This window comes from Phlebotomus argentipes, unplaced genomic scaffold (genome assembly GCF_947086385.1).
Source record: "Phlebotomus argentipes unplaced genomic scaffold, Phlebotomus argentipes genome assembly contig_5, whole genome shotgun sequence".
NCBI lineage: Eukaryota > Metazoa > Arthropoda > Insecta > Diptera > Psychodidae > Phlebotomus > Phlebotomus argentipes.
This window is the reverse complement of record NW_026776165.1, coordinates 6,688,841-6,706,115: the sequence shown is the minus strand read 5'-3', so window position 1 is coordinate 6,706,115 and position 17,275 is coordinate 6,688,841. Positions and strand designations below refer to the sequence as shown.

The following is a 17,275-nucleotide window of genomic DNA, read 5'->3' as shown; positions in this document are numbered from 1 at the left end:
CGTATATGATCCCTCGTTAATGTGACAAATGACTTCAGCTTAAGACAATCCCACCCTTCTTGGGCGAGATAATTCGTTAAAGTGCGACAACGTGAAAGAAAGGCCAGATCAAACGAGTCAGAATTTCTGCATGGCTTCCAATGCAATTCTCATTGGGCACAGCAATAAATCAAAAGAGCGGATTCACCCTTTTATGGTATTGAAAGACAGTGAGGAACCCGTTTGCGGCCAACAATTGCTCCTCACTGAAATGTTCTCAGTGCAGTCGAACGTGGAAGTGTTTACTCTTTCAGCTGACGCCGCGATGGGCATCAAAAGACATGTGCGAAAGATTATGAGTTCGCCAAGAAGTGTGTGTGCGTGAAGGTTTCGCATGAAATATTTATATTCACTTATTATGGCTTACGCAACCGTTAAATATGGAGACGACATTTTCCTGCCAATAACGGCGTCATTCTTGAAAGAAATGTATTCCAAAGGGATATATTATATATAGAATTCCATTTACATTTGTTTATATTTATATTCACTGACATTCAACGTCCATCGCCGTCTTAGCGAATGTTATCAGCCTCCAAAGCAAAACGATAGACCGAAAGTAAGAACAATATTCCTTTCCTTAGTGCTTCTCTTACTGCCAAATTATCCCTTTTCTTTGGATCACTGTTGATTTTTTACGCAAAAATCGTTAAAACAATTAAAATAATGCTTATCTAGGTTATGTAAAGGATCAAAGACAGATTTAATGAATCATTTGCATTGAGTGATCGTCAGTCATTGGCAGAATGAAGCATTTTCATGCAATAAATTCCAGTATTTTGACTCTTTTATATCGAGAAACACTGCAAATTGCGTTTTGGTCCAACATAACCTCAAAAAGAAAAATGTGAACCCGGAAAATGTTTATTTCGGAAGCCTTTTGAACTATTTTGACTCTGAATCGTAATTATAAAGGTGGATTTTATGCTCTAGAAACCTTCCAAACGGAGTCTTTGGAGATCTCTTTGTGATATTTTGAAATTATGGTCGGAAAAGACGCCGAGAAAGAGCGATTTTAAGTCAATTCTTGTAGGAGTATCAAAAAAACCAGGCGAACTTCTCGGACAACCGCAAGCCCAGTTCGTCACTGTGCGCCAGAGCGCTTCGAGAGACTCCTTGAGTGTTTCTGCGCTCAGTCAGTCTTCAGAGTTCGCGGTGAGTGGTTGGCGTTATCGCGGTCAGCTGTCGGTCTCACGGTAGCCTCAGACTCTTGTCCGATCAATTAATCGGTGGCATTAATCGCCGTTCTGTGCGGTCGCGAGGACAGTTGTTCAGGTGACAAGTGTGCCTAGAGATTTCACGTGTAAATAGCTGAAAAGTGAGGGACATCAACAGGTGCTCCAAAAGTGATTTTTGTGCATCTCCAGTGGAATTTATTGAGGCAGTTTAACAAGTCATTGGATATATATTAAGTATCAACAGTCTCTTTAGTCACCAAAAAGACTATTTTCGGATCACATTTTTTGCCGTAAGTTTCACTTCTTCGGGCAATATTTGTGTGCGTGTGTGTTTGTGTGCGATTACGCGATTTAGTGAGTGAATGGATTTTTGAATAAGAATTGGGCGTTTAATGTCGAAATCTCTCATTAGAATAAACAAATTAACATTATATGGCTTGGAAGTCTTGAACTCTTGCACAATCTCTTCTGCTAAATGGGAAAAGTCACCAATTTTTCCACATATATAAACATTTAAAGAAGCCTTGAAGAATCCGGTCTGAGCGTAATATTAATGCAGATTCTTCGCGACGCACCGAGAAATCCCACCCATTTTTGTGCCATCTGCAAGAACAATTCAAATGAATCCGAGGAGGGAGAAAAACAAAATGGGAAAAGCATACGATTGAATAATTCAATAAACTTCTTGAAGTGGATTCAATTGTATTTGCAGATCTTTTGCATACAGTTGTTGACTTCTCTCGCGTCATGACACAGTTTCATTTATTCAAATTAGCCAATCTGTGGCCGGTCACAGAAGTTCAATCGAAGATTTATCGCTACTTCAGAAACAGTGTACGAAGAACATTTCCTCGTCTTGTGTGCGCGGGAAAAGGGCAAAATGCATCCCCGCGAGAGTAGGAATCCTGATGGAAATTAATTCAGCTCCACGGTTTTCTGGAAATATTTCTCAAATGAAAAATATGCCAAATTAAAGATATGGATTTTTTTTTATTATTTTTCAATTATGGTTGATGTTTTTGCTTTCACAACTTATGAAGGGAGTCAAAAATTTCCCTTTAAAGTTGTTATTCGGTCAAAAAGCTTTTAAAATTCACATATTTAGTGTTACTAATTGAATTTGTATGATCGTGAATGAACAGAATCGATTCTCAACGAGTGCAAAAGCTGCTGCATAAGAATTAATGCTTCTCAACTGATAATTAATCAGTGACTCTCAGTGCGTTGTAACATTTATATGAAAAATTGGATATTAAAAGTGAGTAATTACAGTGACGCTGACAAGCTGTAAATAAATATGCATGTGTTTGAGGCCCAGAACAAGACCGTTGCTGATGAGCAGAATCTCTTCATCATCAGCACCAGAATTCCAGAAAAAACTGAGCATAAATCAGCATGATTCTTTCTGAACTTCTTTCACTTGCATTACTTATATGGTGTAAATGTATTGGCTACGTCTTTGATTTCACTCACATTCGCGCTCTTTTCTGTGTGACAAAAAATGTTTTGAGTGCATTTTCAGAAAGTGACCGAGAAAAGCCAAACAAGGAGGAGAAGAAAAAACTTCATAAAAAATTGAATTCATGAAATTGCCGATAAGCAATTCCACTCTGGCGGTGATTAAGTTGATTTTGCTGAGGACACGGAACTTTCCTTTCTTTTTCTTACTCACTTTTTATCTCGTTGTTTTTTTGCTGTGTGCGTGCGAACATCTTTCCACGCATTTTTATAAATACATTATAAAATTTATCGGGTTTTGCCACTCCAAAAATATCCACTATTTGAGAACTATTTCTCCTTCTTTTTCTCTTCTTCGCTGCCACCCAATTGAGCGGCAGCGAAAATAGCTCCCAAACAGATCGACACACGACGAGGGAGCGTTTATTAGAGTAAAATTTTGAAATGTTGCCAAAATAAATTTTCTGTTATTATTTTACTATTTCTCATGTGTTCGATTTTCTCAGTTCGCCCAAAAGATAATATAATGTTGAATTTACATTTTGGCAACTGTTATTGATTTGTTATACAAAAGTTGATAAGTCACCCTAAATAATTTCTTTAGGGATTTTCACGCATCTGTTTTATATTTCATCATGTTTTCTGTATTCTTTTTGTGCTTTGTGACACGATGATTCAACCTTGATTTGAGGATATTTCTTTGACTGGCTAGAGAAAAGAAAATATATTCGATGAAATGTCACAATGAGACAGAATCATCGTTAATCTCTCCATGGAAGATTAATATGGCGAAGCAACGGCAGACAATTTGACTGTTACGCATTGTCGAAAGCGAAGCTGCGGAGTTTCCGCTCGAAGAGCACTTTACAGTCCAATTGCTCAAGGTTGTTGGGCCTTGAAATCGCCTTCGTGGAGAGCAAATATTAATCTACTGATATTTGATATTAGAAAAAATCTCCATTTCTATATTTAACACCATCATTGACTCATTGCAAAACACCCGCAATAGTCGAAAAAAAATTCCCCCATCACGGCTGAACCAAGGAGGAGATAATGTGGACAGAAGTGGTGTACAGATCAGTAAAGATTTGAAGCAATGGAAATGATAAAATTTTGCGGAATATTTAGTTCGCAACTTCGATTCTCTTCTCTCAGGAATTAATTCCTATCCAAATCTTTATTTTGACATATTTTTTCTAGGTTATGTGACTAATTTAAAACTAAAAACATCTTAAAGTAGAAATTCTGGCGTCGAAACTGAAAGTATTTTCACTTTTTTAGTAGAATTGCGTAGTTTTACTCAAAAATTCGTGGTTTTGAAAGCTAGCGTATTAAGAAACGATCCTAAAATCAAACATAACCTCACTTTCTCACTAAACAGTAACAATTTTTAGTCAGAAAAATTCTATTCGATATCTCTAATAAATATTGGATCTTAAATCAAGATTGTGATCAAGAAAAATGTATGTAAAAGCAGAAAATTAGCAAATATTGAATAAGAATTCCTTAAAACAGTTTGAAAAATCAGAGTTACGAAATTGACAATTAGATTTCTATTGACTTTTAAGGATTTCTCATACAAATTGTGAAAGTGTCAAGAAGTGGTGTACAGATTTTAGTCAAATTATCTTCTCCTTGGGCTGAACTTTGAAGAAAAGTAAGTTGTAATTGAAGAGAAGCAAACTTCTCATGCATAATTTATTAACACTTGTTGAGCATTCCTCCTCCGCCGCGATTCGCCTGTTCCGCCAATGCAGATAAACCGATTGACAATGTGACTCTGCGTGAGTTTTCTAAGGAAAAGACGCAGAGCATCAAGCTAGAAGAATTTAATTAACTCACGAACTTCTCTAGCCTTTTCACGGCTCTTGTATGACTTCATAATGCCAGCGAGAGAACATAATTATACAAATTATTCAACGTGTGTTCCGCTCTTCTTCACATTTTTTTTCATTCTTTCAGTTTCATTGAGCATTTTTACCTCCAATTTGCACGTCTCTCATACAGTTTTCTTTCACGAAAACCTCTGGAGAAGATGTGTTGGTTCGTCTAGGATTTTTTTTCTTTCTATTATAATTGTGTTATTTGCAAATTTCATGCAATAGTATTCACGGAATTTTCGCTAAAAGGTGAAAAGAAAGAGAGAGAATTTGACGTTTCGTTCCACCTGTTGAGATTTCGGTGACGTCAAGCGTGTCTTTTGACTTTTCAGATCAACAAAGTCCGCAATTTATCAACACACTTTCGACGTTGTTTGTTCAACACGTTGAAGAGTGTGAAATGGCGAATTTCACGATGATTATGTCGTCTTAAAATAGTGATTTTTAATTACTTTTCTGACCAGAAAGAATAAGAAGAAAATAAAGCACATTGAATTGATGGAAATGTGGCGACAGACTTTCCTGTTCTCTAGATAGGAAAAAAAACTCCTCAATTGCCCTATTGTTGATTCTCTTCTTCATTGCCATATCTCGGCATCAGTTTATGTGAAACATGCGAGTGAGTTATTGAAAATATGATCGAAATATGAATACTAAATAGCGACTGCAAAGCGAACGTGCTTCCTTCTCAAATGCCGCGTCCGAAAACATAATGCGCTCTCTTGCCATCGATATAGCGGCAAAGTTAATATCATCACATAAAGTATTTCAGCTTTTATTACTTAACCATATGGAGGAGAATATATTAAGCTTCTCAATGCTTCTATTTTCATACGCACGAGTGGGAAGAGACTAAGATTCTCCGCGAGATTGAATGTGCAAAAAAGAAGTCCGTCAGGAAGACGAGAATGACTTCATTATGGTTGCGACGAATTCAACACTCTTTTCCTCCCTTTGGAGGGAATATATCTTTATACTGACAGAAAAATCGGGCGAGAATTCAGTCAATTTCAGTAAAAAATAATTTAATAAGCCGAAAAAGACTTGAAAATTGCTGTTTCAAGAATGTATTATTTCTCTGAGTGTAGCGAGAGTGATTCTGAGAAAGCCAGGAAAATCTTAATGCCCCAATTATGTGTTGAATTATTGCGATCACGTGAAGATTGAATTGATTGATGTGTTTAGAGTAAGAATTTAAGTGAAGTTTAACTGGAAATTGACTGCATCGAAAATCATTCGATGCCAATTTACATTCTCATGCATCGTAAGCATAAAAGTCATGCTTGATTTTAATGAGTGTTTCTCCCAATCATAAATTTGGGAGGAATATTTTCTTGACTTTCGGAAGTTCTCTTCAATGTCTGCACTTAGAACTAAAATTTATCACGAGGAGAGAAAAATTTTTTTATTACAACCAGTTCTTTGACTCTATTAACTTTTTATTACAGCGATATTTCATGTTTTCTCCCCCAAAAAAATCACCATTCAAGACGAAGAGATGAAAAGACCTCGAGATTCGCGGAATTATTCGCGAAAACCACTAGTAAATTCTCAAATATAATAAAACCGTCGAAGATTTGATATTTCCCACTGAAACTTTATTACCACAGCTTCTCTTTCTCTCGATCAAGAGAGGCGTTTAGAGTTTTGAGAAGGAATTGATTTGAAGGCGAATGTGTTGACGATAAGATTTTATTATTCTGTGCATATATTATGTTTCAAATTTCACAATCAAACAACAATTTCCACAGCGTAAACACGCCAGAGTTTCAATGAATTTATTGCAATCCATCCAGTGTGTGTTTGTGCGTGCCGAGAAGGCAGAATATTGAAAAATTATCAGTTGAAAAACAGCCAGTGAGAGAGAATAGAATGGGAAAATGTGTGTAGCATAAAATAAAATTCACTTTGCCCCAGTTCTGTCAATTTTATTTATGCTTTAGACATTTTCTTAGCATCTCCGCATCTCTCCGCACAATAAAATGTTTATATGCCGCATCAAAGAGAGGCCAACATTTCTTTCCGCTTTACCCCAAGACAAGATGATTCCCGCCGATGATTGTGTGATGATCATAAGAGAATTCCTCGATGACTTCCATTGAGATCACACCACAACATTGGAAGACAGAAAGAGAGGAATTAATGAAGAATTGTGCGGGTGATTCTGTAATTCTGGCTGTTCTTTCACGATGGCGCGGCTTTTTCTCCACTAAATCTACATTCAAATAAATGTAGTTGCTTGGGAATATAATCCCCCTTCATGTCTTGTATTTAAATGAGAATTAATTGTACAAATCAAAATTACAAGACTTATTCATAATGAAGAAAGAATCATAAAAATTAAGATTATGCTCATAAAATGCATCTCATATCAGAAGTCATTAAATACCGCAATAATCTCGTAATCTGGGTAATCAAGTTAAGAGATTGTTGAGGATTAAGTACTGAAAAAAAGACAGTGAATAAATGACGGCAAATTAAAATATTAATATTAACAGATACATGGACTAGAAATGCATTTTTTTTTCACGAACAATATGGAAAAAAATTGTAATATTTCACAAACATTTCCAAAATTTCAACATCTTTTTGAAATTGAAATTAATTTGTGCAATTAAAGAGCCATTTTCCGTAAGATATTTTACAAATATTTGATACTTCAGGTTTCCGAACATGCAATTTTTAAAAATTTCTATGAAATTTAATAAAAATTTCATAAAAGTTTCAACAGGATAAACACATATACTGTGAAATATTAGAGTGTGCTAAAGTTCAGGTCAATCGTACAACGGAAAATGTCGAAAAAATTAGAAATCGAAATCCCACTTCTGATTTATGGTAATTCATATACATTCCGTACAGAGGAAGTTATTGTAATTATTGCTCATTATTGATAGAAAACAAATCATCGTATAGAAATTCAGCTGTATAACTAAATCCGTCAACTTGTATTCATTCGCAATTGAATGTAAGAATAGACAAAAAACTTTATCTAATGTTAATCATAGTGGCTGAGTGATGAAATTACACAGCTTGACTCATATTTCAATGTCAACTGATGGATCTTTCTCACACTCACTTAATGTCCATCCCAAAGAAGGGTTAACTGATTTCGGGTCCGTCGCAGAGCGGCGAAGCCAGTCAATTAAAGCATATTAATATTCATAGGACAGGAATTTCTATATCATATCTTGTGTATGGTGTAAATTAATTTTTCAAGCACTCTTCCGTCGCCCCTGAACCGAGGGGTCAAGAGCTGACTGTGTGTTGATGTCCAGGGCAATTTTCCCGGGTGTCAATGGCAGTGTTGATTCGCCATGCGAGTCTCTATTTTCGGGGCGAAAGAGATTGTGCCAAGAGGTGCGTGTTAAGTAAATTAATTACGGGAAATAAAAACCACGTACTCTGGAGCCCCAAAAAAACCATGGGCTACTCCTCAGTGGTCTCTCTATCGGTGCTGATGAGAAATACGCCAAAGTCACGCATTTAGTCACTATGGAAATTTATGTCGTGCACACACAGTGCGTGGTGTGTGTAAATAAAACTCAAGAAACCGCCTTAAGACTCCATCAGATGCGAGTTTATATTTGTGAAATTGCTCTCGGGTGGCATCAACCCACACGAGGGCTCTTTAGCCATCAACCCTCAAGCCAAAAGGGGTTGCCAAGTGACAGATTCAGCTGCTCTCCGAGTTTTCACATGAGATGAAATCTACTTTTTTGCCAGTTTCTGCTATCTCTTCATCCCGTTGTGTACTATCTTATCTAATAAGATATGAATGCAAAGTTCAGTGCTGTTGGTATTCTCCATTTCACGATTAAACTTTCAATCTCTCTCTATTTCACAGGTGTTCTCTAGCATATTCTCTGATATTCGTAGTGGACAGCCCTTGCTTTGTGCGTTTGGTTGTATTATTTTCCTAGTGGGTGGGTGAAAATCGATTATATTGCGTTTATATGTGGTAAATTGCCTCCTATCGCAATTTCCAAACGGGAAATATCCCCTTAAAAGTGATTATTTTGGGGAGAAACTCTGTCCTCTGGGGCAAAATAGTGGGTGTTCCAGGGATTTAGCATATTTTAATTATCTCAAAATTGACTTTAAACTTCCCCTCGGCATGAGCATTCATCATGTGGAAGAGCCGTCAGTAAATCTGGGCGCACGTGAATTGAATTTATCCTAATAATTCACATTAATAATCTTCCCTGCATTTCGCCTACTGGGAAAATGTCTCTGTTAATCACGAGAGGAATTACATTTATCAGGCTGATTGCATATTGCAGAAGCAAAGGTTAAATTTGCATTGAGGCTGTATGAAATCATCGCATTAATGAATACAATGAAGTTTATTTTTATTAATAAAATATGACACTCGCCGACATGATGCTATTTATAACTGATGCTGCAATATTTTTAGATGAAGTCACTAACGCGAGAGTAAATGAAATTTCAATGTTTTTTTGTAGCAGATAATGTGTTTTGACTTTGCTTACAAAAAGGCCTTTCGAGCACCCACAAAGTGACCAAGGGGGAGATATTGTGTCTAAATTCTTTATATATTCAAACAGTACTCTCTTATCATCGAATCTAAATTTTTTTGTGGATTTTCAGATTCAGAGAAATAATTTTTCTATCTCAGAATTTTGATTTGGGAACAATTTAACAATTCATAACAAATTTGTGAGGTTATTATCTGATGGCAATTCCCAAACACTTCCACAAAAGCTGTACACCACTTCCGACCGCAATATCTGCCCCTTGGGTGCATCATTTTCTTTCAAGTTAATTAAATGTGCAAAAAGTTGCTGTTTTAGCACAATTCCACCGGGAAGAGCGTGTCTTTTTTGCCACTGTGTTCCAACAACAAACAACGAGGTTCTTTGCCTCCATGAGATGTTTGTTTATTTTTCTATCCAACTGTTACTATTAAAGCACGGATTCTGTGGCGCAAATGCTCTGACTTGAAGCATTCATCGTCGATGAAGCACGCACCTGAATGCGATATTGTGAAGGAGCATTATTAATTACAGTTTCATGAAATCAACGTGTGCAACTTTTCACGGAGAAGAAAGATGTTTTTTTCTCTCCCATCTCACAAAAGGCAACAAGAATGAAACGAGTTCTGATTGAGCTGATCAATATTTTGTTCAACTTTTTCGATCTTGTGCATTGTTGCAGAGTTAACTGTTAAAATTTTTCTTTACTTGTTGCGCGTCGCACAAGTGAAGAGAAATAAGTGAAGAAGACGACGAGAGACTCTCAATCAAGGCCTTATTTTGCACTCAATTGTTGAAGATAACTGAAGGAGGCGCTTTGAATTGATAGGCGTGGGTTGGAAATTACACTCGTGCAATCATGGATCGATGTTAAAAAGGAAAAGTGTCATCATGGACAATTTGCCGTGGCGAAGACACCATTCTTTGTCCAAATGGAAGCCAACAATGGGAAGTCGTTGGGTGTTAGTAAACAAGAAAAGGGGTAAATGACTTTCACCACTCACAGTTTACTTGAGAAAAATTGCTGAGATAAATCGACAATTTCTTCACTTTAGTTCTGAGCAATCTTCTTTGTTAAGATTTTGATACTTTAAGTTGTATTTTCGTTCATTTATCATGAAATTCATTTTGACCTGGAAGCTAGAGTCAACCGTAAGATGGCGACGGACGCAGAAGAATTGAGCATGTCGTTTCATTTGTAATATTTGGTTTACAGATTTGATTATTTTACTCACAGAAGTTAATTTCTATCCGTATCCTAATTTTGACATATTTTTCTGGGTTATGTGACTGATATGAGACTAAATAGCATTTTCAAGTAGAAATTTTTTAACCTAAACTGAAAACAGAAAATCTGAGTGGGTTTTTAATTTGTAGTTAGATTTTAGTTAGTTTTTGGTTAAATTCCAGTTTTTAGTTGATTTTTGTCTTGTTACAAACTATCCTCGAAGTCTGAAGTGCTGGAAAGTGTCAGAAAGTCCAGATTTTAGCAATATTATCTTCCCCTTGTCACTCACTAATCAGTGTGAGAAACCCCTTGACCAGCGACAGTCTTTCTCACCATGGAAGACGAGGAGAGGAGATTGAATAAAAATTCTCACGTTGTTATCCACGGAAGCGGAAAGTGATCAGCGTCTAATGAAGTGTGTGTGTGTGCGTTTATTAATTGACGGTGATTTACGTGTAAAAATAGAATTTGTCCATTGTTGCAGACGCACAAGCTTAAGAGGAATTAATCCATTCGGAGGCTTTCGCTTTTCACCCAAAGAAAAAACTGTAAATTCTCCGTGGAATTAATTTTCATGAGTCTCGATTTAAAACTGACATTTATGTCTGTCGTTAGGCATTTAACATTCAACACGGCGCTTCGCTATTAGATTATATTTTAGGATGCTTTTTCCCCTGGACGATGCAATCAATTGCACGCAACTGAATTGCAGCATGAAGGATAAATCCTGAATTATTGGCAAATTCAATTATATTCAATCTAATCTTGATTGCAAATGCTACTCTTGTGATAAAATTAAATTTCCAGCTTCACCAACTTCAGAAATTCTCTCCAAGTTGCGCGAGAGAAGTTCAATGTCAGGCTGAAGAAGCACAAAAAGGCCAGAAATTTGGCGGAAAAATTCTCAAAGCGCGACCTTGGCAAGTGTCGGTCTTTTTTTCAGCAGGCAAAAAGCAATGTGAGATGCAAATGAAATTGCTCATTCTCTCATATTTTCCATAGTTTCGTTAATTGTTTGGTGATATCACAACTAATTTATTCACATCTTATGCAAATATTCTGTCCACGAAGAGACACAGCGAGGAAATTAGGTGTATTTTAGGACTTGACGGCAGATTGAGCGGGAAATATGTCTATAAACAGATATAAAGTATAAAAAGAAGTATAATTGGTGATCGAGAGGAGCGAAAATGTGTCACATCAATAAGAGTTTAGCGTCATTTGCCATTTCCATCATTCGCTAAAGAGATTATCAGGATGGACATGATATTTGGTGACAATATGAAGCATTTCTCCGGTAAAAGACTCCAAAAGTGATCCTTTAAAACGGAAAGCGATGAAAAATTCATGAACACAACAATATTTTAACATGAAAACATAGTTTTTGAGGTTATGTTTGACTTCTAAGCTGCTTTTCACTGCAAATTTGTCACAATCGCAGTGTAAATGCATAATTCTGCCTATTTGCAGGGAAAATTATGCTGATTTCGATATAAAAAGTCTTTTCAGTCAGAATAGTTTCACATCAAATAGTCAACATAACCTAACATAAATATTAGATTTAATTTTCTCCAGGAAACTATCGAAAAAGAGTCTAAAGAACTGCGTTAAAAAGTCAAATATTGCCAATCTTTCAACACTTCTTTCTACTTCTGCTGAACTTATAAACAACTTCTTATCATATTATCTCCTCCTTGGCTCGATTAACTTTAATAGAAAAAAAACTATGCACAATTTCTTGCTCAATTTGAGAGTCTTTTGACTTTTTAACTTATTCTATGTCGACGAACTCAATAACTTCGCCTTGGCATCAGTTCAAATATCCAAAAAAATTTTCCGGCACATTTCGCTGACGGATCTCAAGAATGTCTCCTTGAATTGAACTATATGGACAATCCAAGGGGGAGATAAATGTCCTAAATCTATACACTACTTTTTGACACTTCTTATTTAGTCAATTTGTTGAATTTTTACCACTTTAGACACTTCTGAACGTCTTGAAAGTTATTTTTTAGACTCCTTCAACTGTTTCTCACACTCCATTCTGACTTACAACAATCTAAACCAGGTTTTTTCGTCCCAAAAGTTTAATAATAGAAGTATTTTGCAACTTTCGACCATAATATCTGCCCCTTGGGGTAAATCATGGATTCTTTCGACGCCCAGAAATTATCCCCGACATTGACGCACACGCGGTTTTGAGCACAAGTGACGAAAGATTGCGATGTAATGAAAAGGGCCACAAATATCGTCTTTTGAAGAATAATTTCACACTCAGCATCTCGCCTTTGCCGTTGTAAATACCAATTTTTGCCGATGAGACAGAGAAAATATGCTGTCATCGGTGACTTTCGGGTGGAAAAGAAGACGCCTTCACAATTGGGAAGTCTTCTCCTCTATAATTAGCGTGATAAAATCGCCCATCTGCAAACTCATAATATATACAGGATGGGAATTTTTTCCACACGCGCGAATCAATTTAAAGAATATCATCTAACACACACTCAGAGTGCGTATGAAATATGGCTTTTGGGTGGTTTGGAAATGGATGATGTCAGCATTGGTTTTTGCTCTTCGTCAACTCTTTTTCATTTCATTCGTCAGCCAAATCGCGCGCGCGGTCAATTGAATTCCACCAGCGAGAAGAGATGCTTGAATATGGATTAGCTTTGAATAGATCGCGCGCACATGTTGAGACTGTGAAAGTCCCTGAATAAATGAGACTTCTTCGCCTAAGTGAAAAGGCGTAAAGTGCGTTGGTCGATCAATCACTTCTCAATTACAAAATGCGATTTGCGCTCACTTTGAGTGCATTGAAAGTGTCTTCGAAGCAAACCACGGAAAATCATCTTTAAAGACCAGAATGTGTGTGTTTGAATGGGAGAAATTGGGAATTTCCTTATCATCAAATACAATACAGCATATTATATTGCTTGGCTGGCTTTGTGGGAGGAAGTGGAGATTAAAGATGGTCCTCAACTGTCAATAAAGATAGAGTATTTCGTCATCACATCTCAGTTTTCATTAGCAATTCCATAAGAAATTCCCCAGAAAGTCAATAAAGAAATTCTCATTATACTTTTTATTGACTGAAAATTGATTATAAACCGTCAATAACTTTAAATATGCTCCACATTCGCCTGAATATAGTCAAGACTGACAGTGGCGTAGTTCAAGGGGGAGATAATGATACTCAAAATCAATGCTGATGTAAAGTGTAAAATTGGGGTTATGTTTGACTTTTTATTGCTTTTTACTATTTAGCTCTTCGAATTAGAATAGAAAAAAACACATTTTACACCAATAATTAACGGAAAAATCAGTTTCAGTGCATGAATCTCAATTGTTAGGCATTATTTAGCTTTAAATTAGTACACATAACCTAGAAACTAAATGTGAAAGCGAGCAAAAATGGTGTGAAATTAAAATTACAAGTATTGAAACGCTTCCTGAAATCGATAATTGTCGAATGATTTGCGATTTACTACCCATAGTTTCTCGATTACGCTCGATATTTACCTGAAAATCTCCGGCACTAATTTATTTGATGTGATAAAAGGACAAAATTTGCAACTTTTGCGCACATTTCTCACTGTTGACCTACATTTTATTATTGGCTCAGGCTGCACCCCTTTACAGATATGCTCAAGGCTACAATGTAGTGTCGCTTGATGTGGGAAAGTCCGCGATGAGGTCACTCGTGTGCTTTTCCCCGACCTCCTCCTCCCCCTTTCCCATTTCCTATTGACGACCGAGAATTGATATGCGTCGAGACAGTTGTAATTCCATTAGCTTTTTCTCTTCTGAAAATTGACACTAAACAAACGCACCCACGTTGGCATTGTTAATGTAGGTTTTTTCTGCGGGCTGAACTGTGAGTAAAGTTAACATGTTTTTCCTTGGCTTTTCCTTTCAGGTGAGATAGTATGGAAATAGGCGAAAAAGTGGCACACTTCATTGGTTGACACAACGCACTATTCGTTTTCTTATATTTGAGAAGAGTTCTCAAAGGACAACGCATCTAAGATGGTCGTCAAAACTGCCGAGTCGTTAGATAAGAAGCCTTTAATCAATAGGAATTTAGTGTCTCTCAAATGTGTTCTCTTCATATTCTTCGGCGGTGAGTGAAAATCAAGTCAAGCAAGAACGATTTGTGCACTAAATATGTCATCTTTTGCAGGCCTAGGCTGCCTATATCCCTTCTTGCCACTCCACATGATCGCCACGGGACTGAACTATGAGGAGTCTCGGATAGTGTCGATAGTGGCGCCTCTGGTGTCTCTCCTGGGACCTCTGGTGGCCGGAATCCTGGCGGACAGAATGGCAGGCCGCAAAGGATCACTGTCAGGGCGATATCTCAGAGTCATGATAGCCTTAGCGATGATCTTCGCCGCCATTTTCTATGCCATTCTCCTCGCTGTGCCGCCATGTCAGCGCTGGGAAACACGACGACCTCTGGTGAGCTTCGCATGCGACTCAAATGGGGCGGAAATCTTCCAAGAGCGCTGCACCGAGGAGAAAACCTGCTATCACTGGGAGAGGGCGAAGATGGGAAAACTGGTGCTGACCAACTGCTCCTACACGTGCCAGAAGCCCAGTCAGTTCGAGAAGCTCTACAATCCATGGACCCACGGAGCTCCTCAGGCACTCACCGAGAGCCTGTCCTCCGAGGCGGACTACGACAATTACGACGACGGGGCAAACTATGAGGGAAGTCTGGCGGAGAGATTGAGGCGCAATGTTCACGTGGAGCAGGTGTTTGTGGAGCCTCCGCATCTCTGTCTGCACAAGACTGCCGACGGCGAGACCACGGAGGACACCATCTGCCATGTGTACACGGAAGATACCAAGTCCATTAGCATCCAGGCGACACTCAGAGGCGCCACGAATCAGGAGAACGAGACGCACAGTGCAGAGTGGTGCAAGTATCCCTTGGACGGCTTCAGCTGCCACATTCCACCTGCCCAGGCGACGTACATGAAGCTGTACAAGAACACAACCAAGTGCAAGCCAATGGTGGAGTGCGAGGTTCACGATCCCTATGACAGTCCCGGAAGCGTCCTGGCGGAGAGCCAATGCAAAAAGGCAAGTTATTTGTTTGTATTGGAGCTGCGATTCCAAAGTCCGCCATATTGAATTAACTTTGAACGCCTGTATCTCGGCAACCAGACGGAGCATTTTGATAAGATTTCAGTGTGTTGTAGTCCAAGTCAGGATGTCTCTGAAATCAGATTATAGCTCGATATGGAATTAATAGAACCAGAGTTATGGCAGTTTAAGGTTTTGATTTTTTATGTCCCACAACTTTGATTCTCTATAACTTTAGAACAAAGCAAATTTGAAGCATTAAGATTAATTTAAACTGACTTTCTCTCCTTTCCAGGTGGTTGGAAATCCTGAGGAGACGTTCTGGATGTACCTGATCATTCGCAGCGTGGCTGACATCTTCCCAACGGCCGCCATTGCTCTGCTAAACGCCGCCATTGTGATCGCCACGCGAGAGACTTCATCGGGACGCGGTGACTTTGGGCGACAGATGGCGTGGGGATCACTGGGCTGGGCCATATTCGCTCCCATCATGGGCGCCATTGGCCATCCCGAAGGCACTCCTGTCTACTTCGTTCCGTTCGTCGTGTTCGTCGTGCTGATGGTGCTGGGCGCGTTGGTGGTGCTCCTGGCCAGCGCCATGCCTCTCAGTCCGCCCGAGTGGTGGTGGCACACCAAGAGCGGCATGCTGGCCATTCCCATGTCCGCCATCCGGAAGTATGCGCCAGAAACTGGCGCTCTGCTCTTCGTCGTCACCGTTCTCGGCATCTTCTGGAGCGCCATTGACTCCTACCAAGCGTGGCACATCATCGAGCTCGCCGGCGAAGGTGTCACTGGCTCTGATTTGCTGGTGGGACTCACTCTCACTGTCGGCGCACTGCCGGCCATTCCCATTCTGTGGAATGCCGAGAAGATCGTGGACTTCTGCGGACACTCGAACATCCTCATTGGCGCCTTCAGCGTCTACATTCTCCGCTACACGGGACTGGCAATCCTGGACACGCCCTGGTGGACGCTGCTTATGGAGGCGATGGAGCCCGTGACGCTGGGCCTGTCCTGGGCCACCATTGTCATGTACATGCGCCACCTGATGCCGCGTCGTCTCACCGCCACGGCCCAGGCGCTGCCCGTGATGGCGCACTTCTGTCTAGGCAAGAGTCTGGGCGCCCTCCTGGGTCTAGTCAAGTCCGGCAACACGCTGGCCTCCCTGCAGTGCGTCTACCGCGCCATGGCCATCGCGGCCGCCGTGATCGCCGTCATCTACTTCTGCCTCTATCACTGCCTCCTGGCGCCCAGGTGCGCCGCCAAGTCGCAGCCTCCGCCAGACACCGCCCCTTCAACAGGTAAGGCCACGCAGATGCTCTCCTGCTGCTGCTTTTGTCATTGTTTGCTCACCACTGCCTGTTAATTACCATAATGGGCGGGGCATTTGTGGGGGCGTGGCTTTCAGACTCAAATTAATTACTCGCAATGTATTCGTCTTCTGTGCTCACTGACATTCTCAATCGCTTCCTTGCAGACGCCAATGGAGCTGGAAACACATCGCCCAACACCAATGGCAACTACACACCACTCAGAGTCTATCATCAGGGACGCGGCAGAAAAGGACACTTCCGCTACTAAAGCGCCGTCAGTCACAATGTCGCGTCAAGGCACAATATTTATATTTTTACGTTAGTATTTATTACTCAAGTGAACTCTGCAATCTCAGCATGATCTTTTAGCCGCTGAACTGCAGATTTGCTAAAACAAAACAATTGTACGATGAGCTTTTAGCCTTAAAATGGGTGCTGACAATTTGGACATTACACTTTCCTTGCTGCTGCGAAATCACCAGAATTGTGTGGAATAAAACTGAAATCATTGCCTTAAATGTGTAAAAAAAAAGAAAAATATATGTCACGAGAGAAAAACTCATGAAAATGCAAAAATAAATGTAATAAATCATAG

At 39.2% G+C, this 17,275-nt stretch overlaps 1 protein-coding gene across 1 annotated transcript; it reads left to right on the top strand.

Annotated features, from left to right (window-relative positions):
- The first annotated feature begins 1,179 nt into the window (after nucleotides 1-1,179).
- LOC132266067 (uncharacterized) lies at nucleotides 1,180-17,218 on the top strand. The gene is made up of 5 exons (XM_059766897.1): nucleotides 1,180-1,507; nucleotides 14,196-14,399; nucleotides 14,460-15,364; nucleotides 15,663-16,668; nucleotides 16,845-17,218. The coding sequence occupies exons 2-5, from the start codon at nucleotides 14,306-14,308 to the stop codon at nucleotides 16,946-16,948; spliced, it is 2,109 nt and encodes a 702-aa protein (XP_059622880.1). The 5' UTR covers nucleotides 1,180-1,507; nucleotides 14,196-14,305; the 3' UTR covers nucleotides 16,949-17,218.
- Nucleotides 17,219-17,275: the final 57 nt, after the last annotated feature.

Coding starts and splice junctions, on each gene's coding strand:
- LOC132266067 (XM_059766897.1), top strand. CDS start 14,306: ATGGTCGTCAAAACTGCCGAGTCGTTAGATAAGAAGCCTTTAATCAAT. Junction 14,400..14,459: donor TCTCTTCATATTCTTCGGCG/GTGAGTGAAAAT, acceptor CATCTTTTGCAG/GCCTAGGCTGCCTATATCCC. Junction 15,365..15,662: donor CGGAGAGCCAATGCAAAAAG/GCAAGTTATTTG, acceptor TCTCCTTTCCAG/GTGGTTGGAAATCCTGAGGA.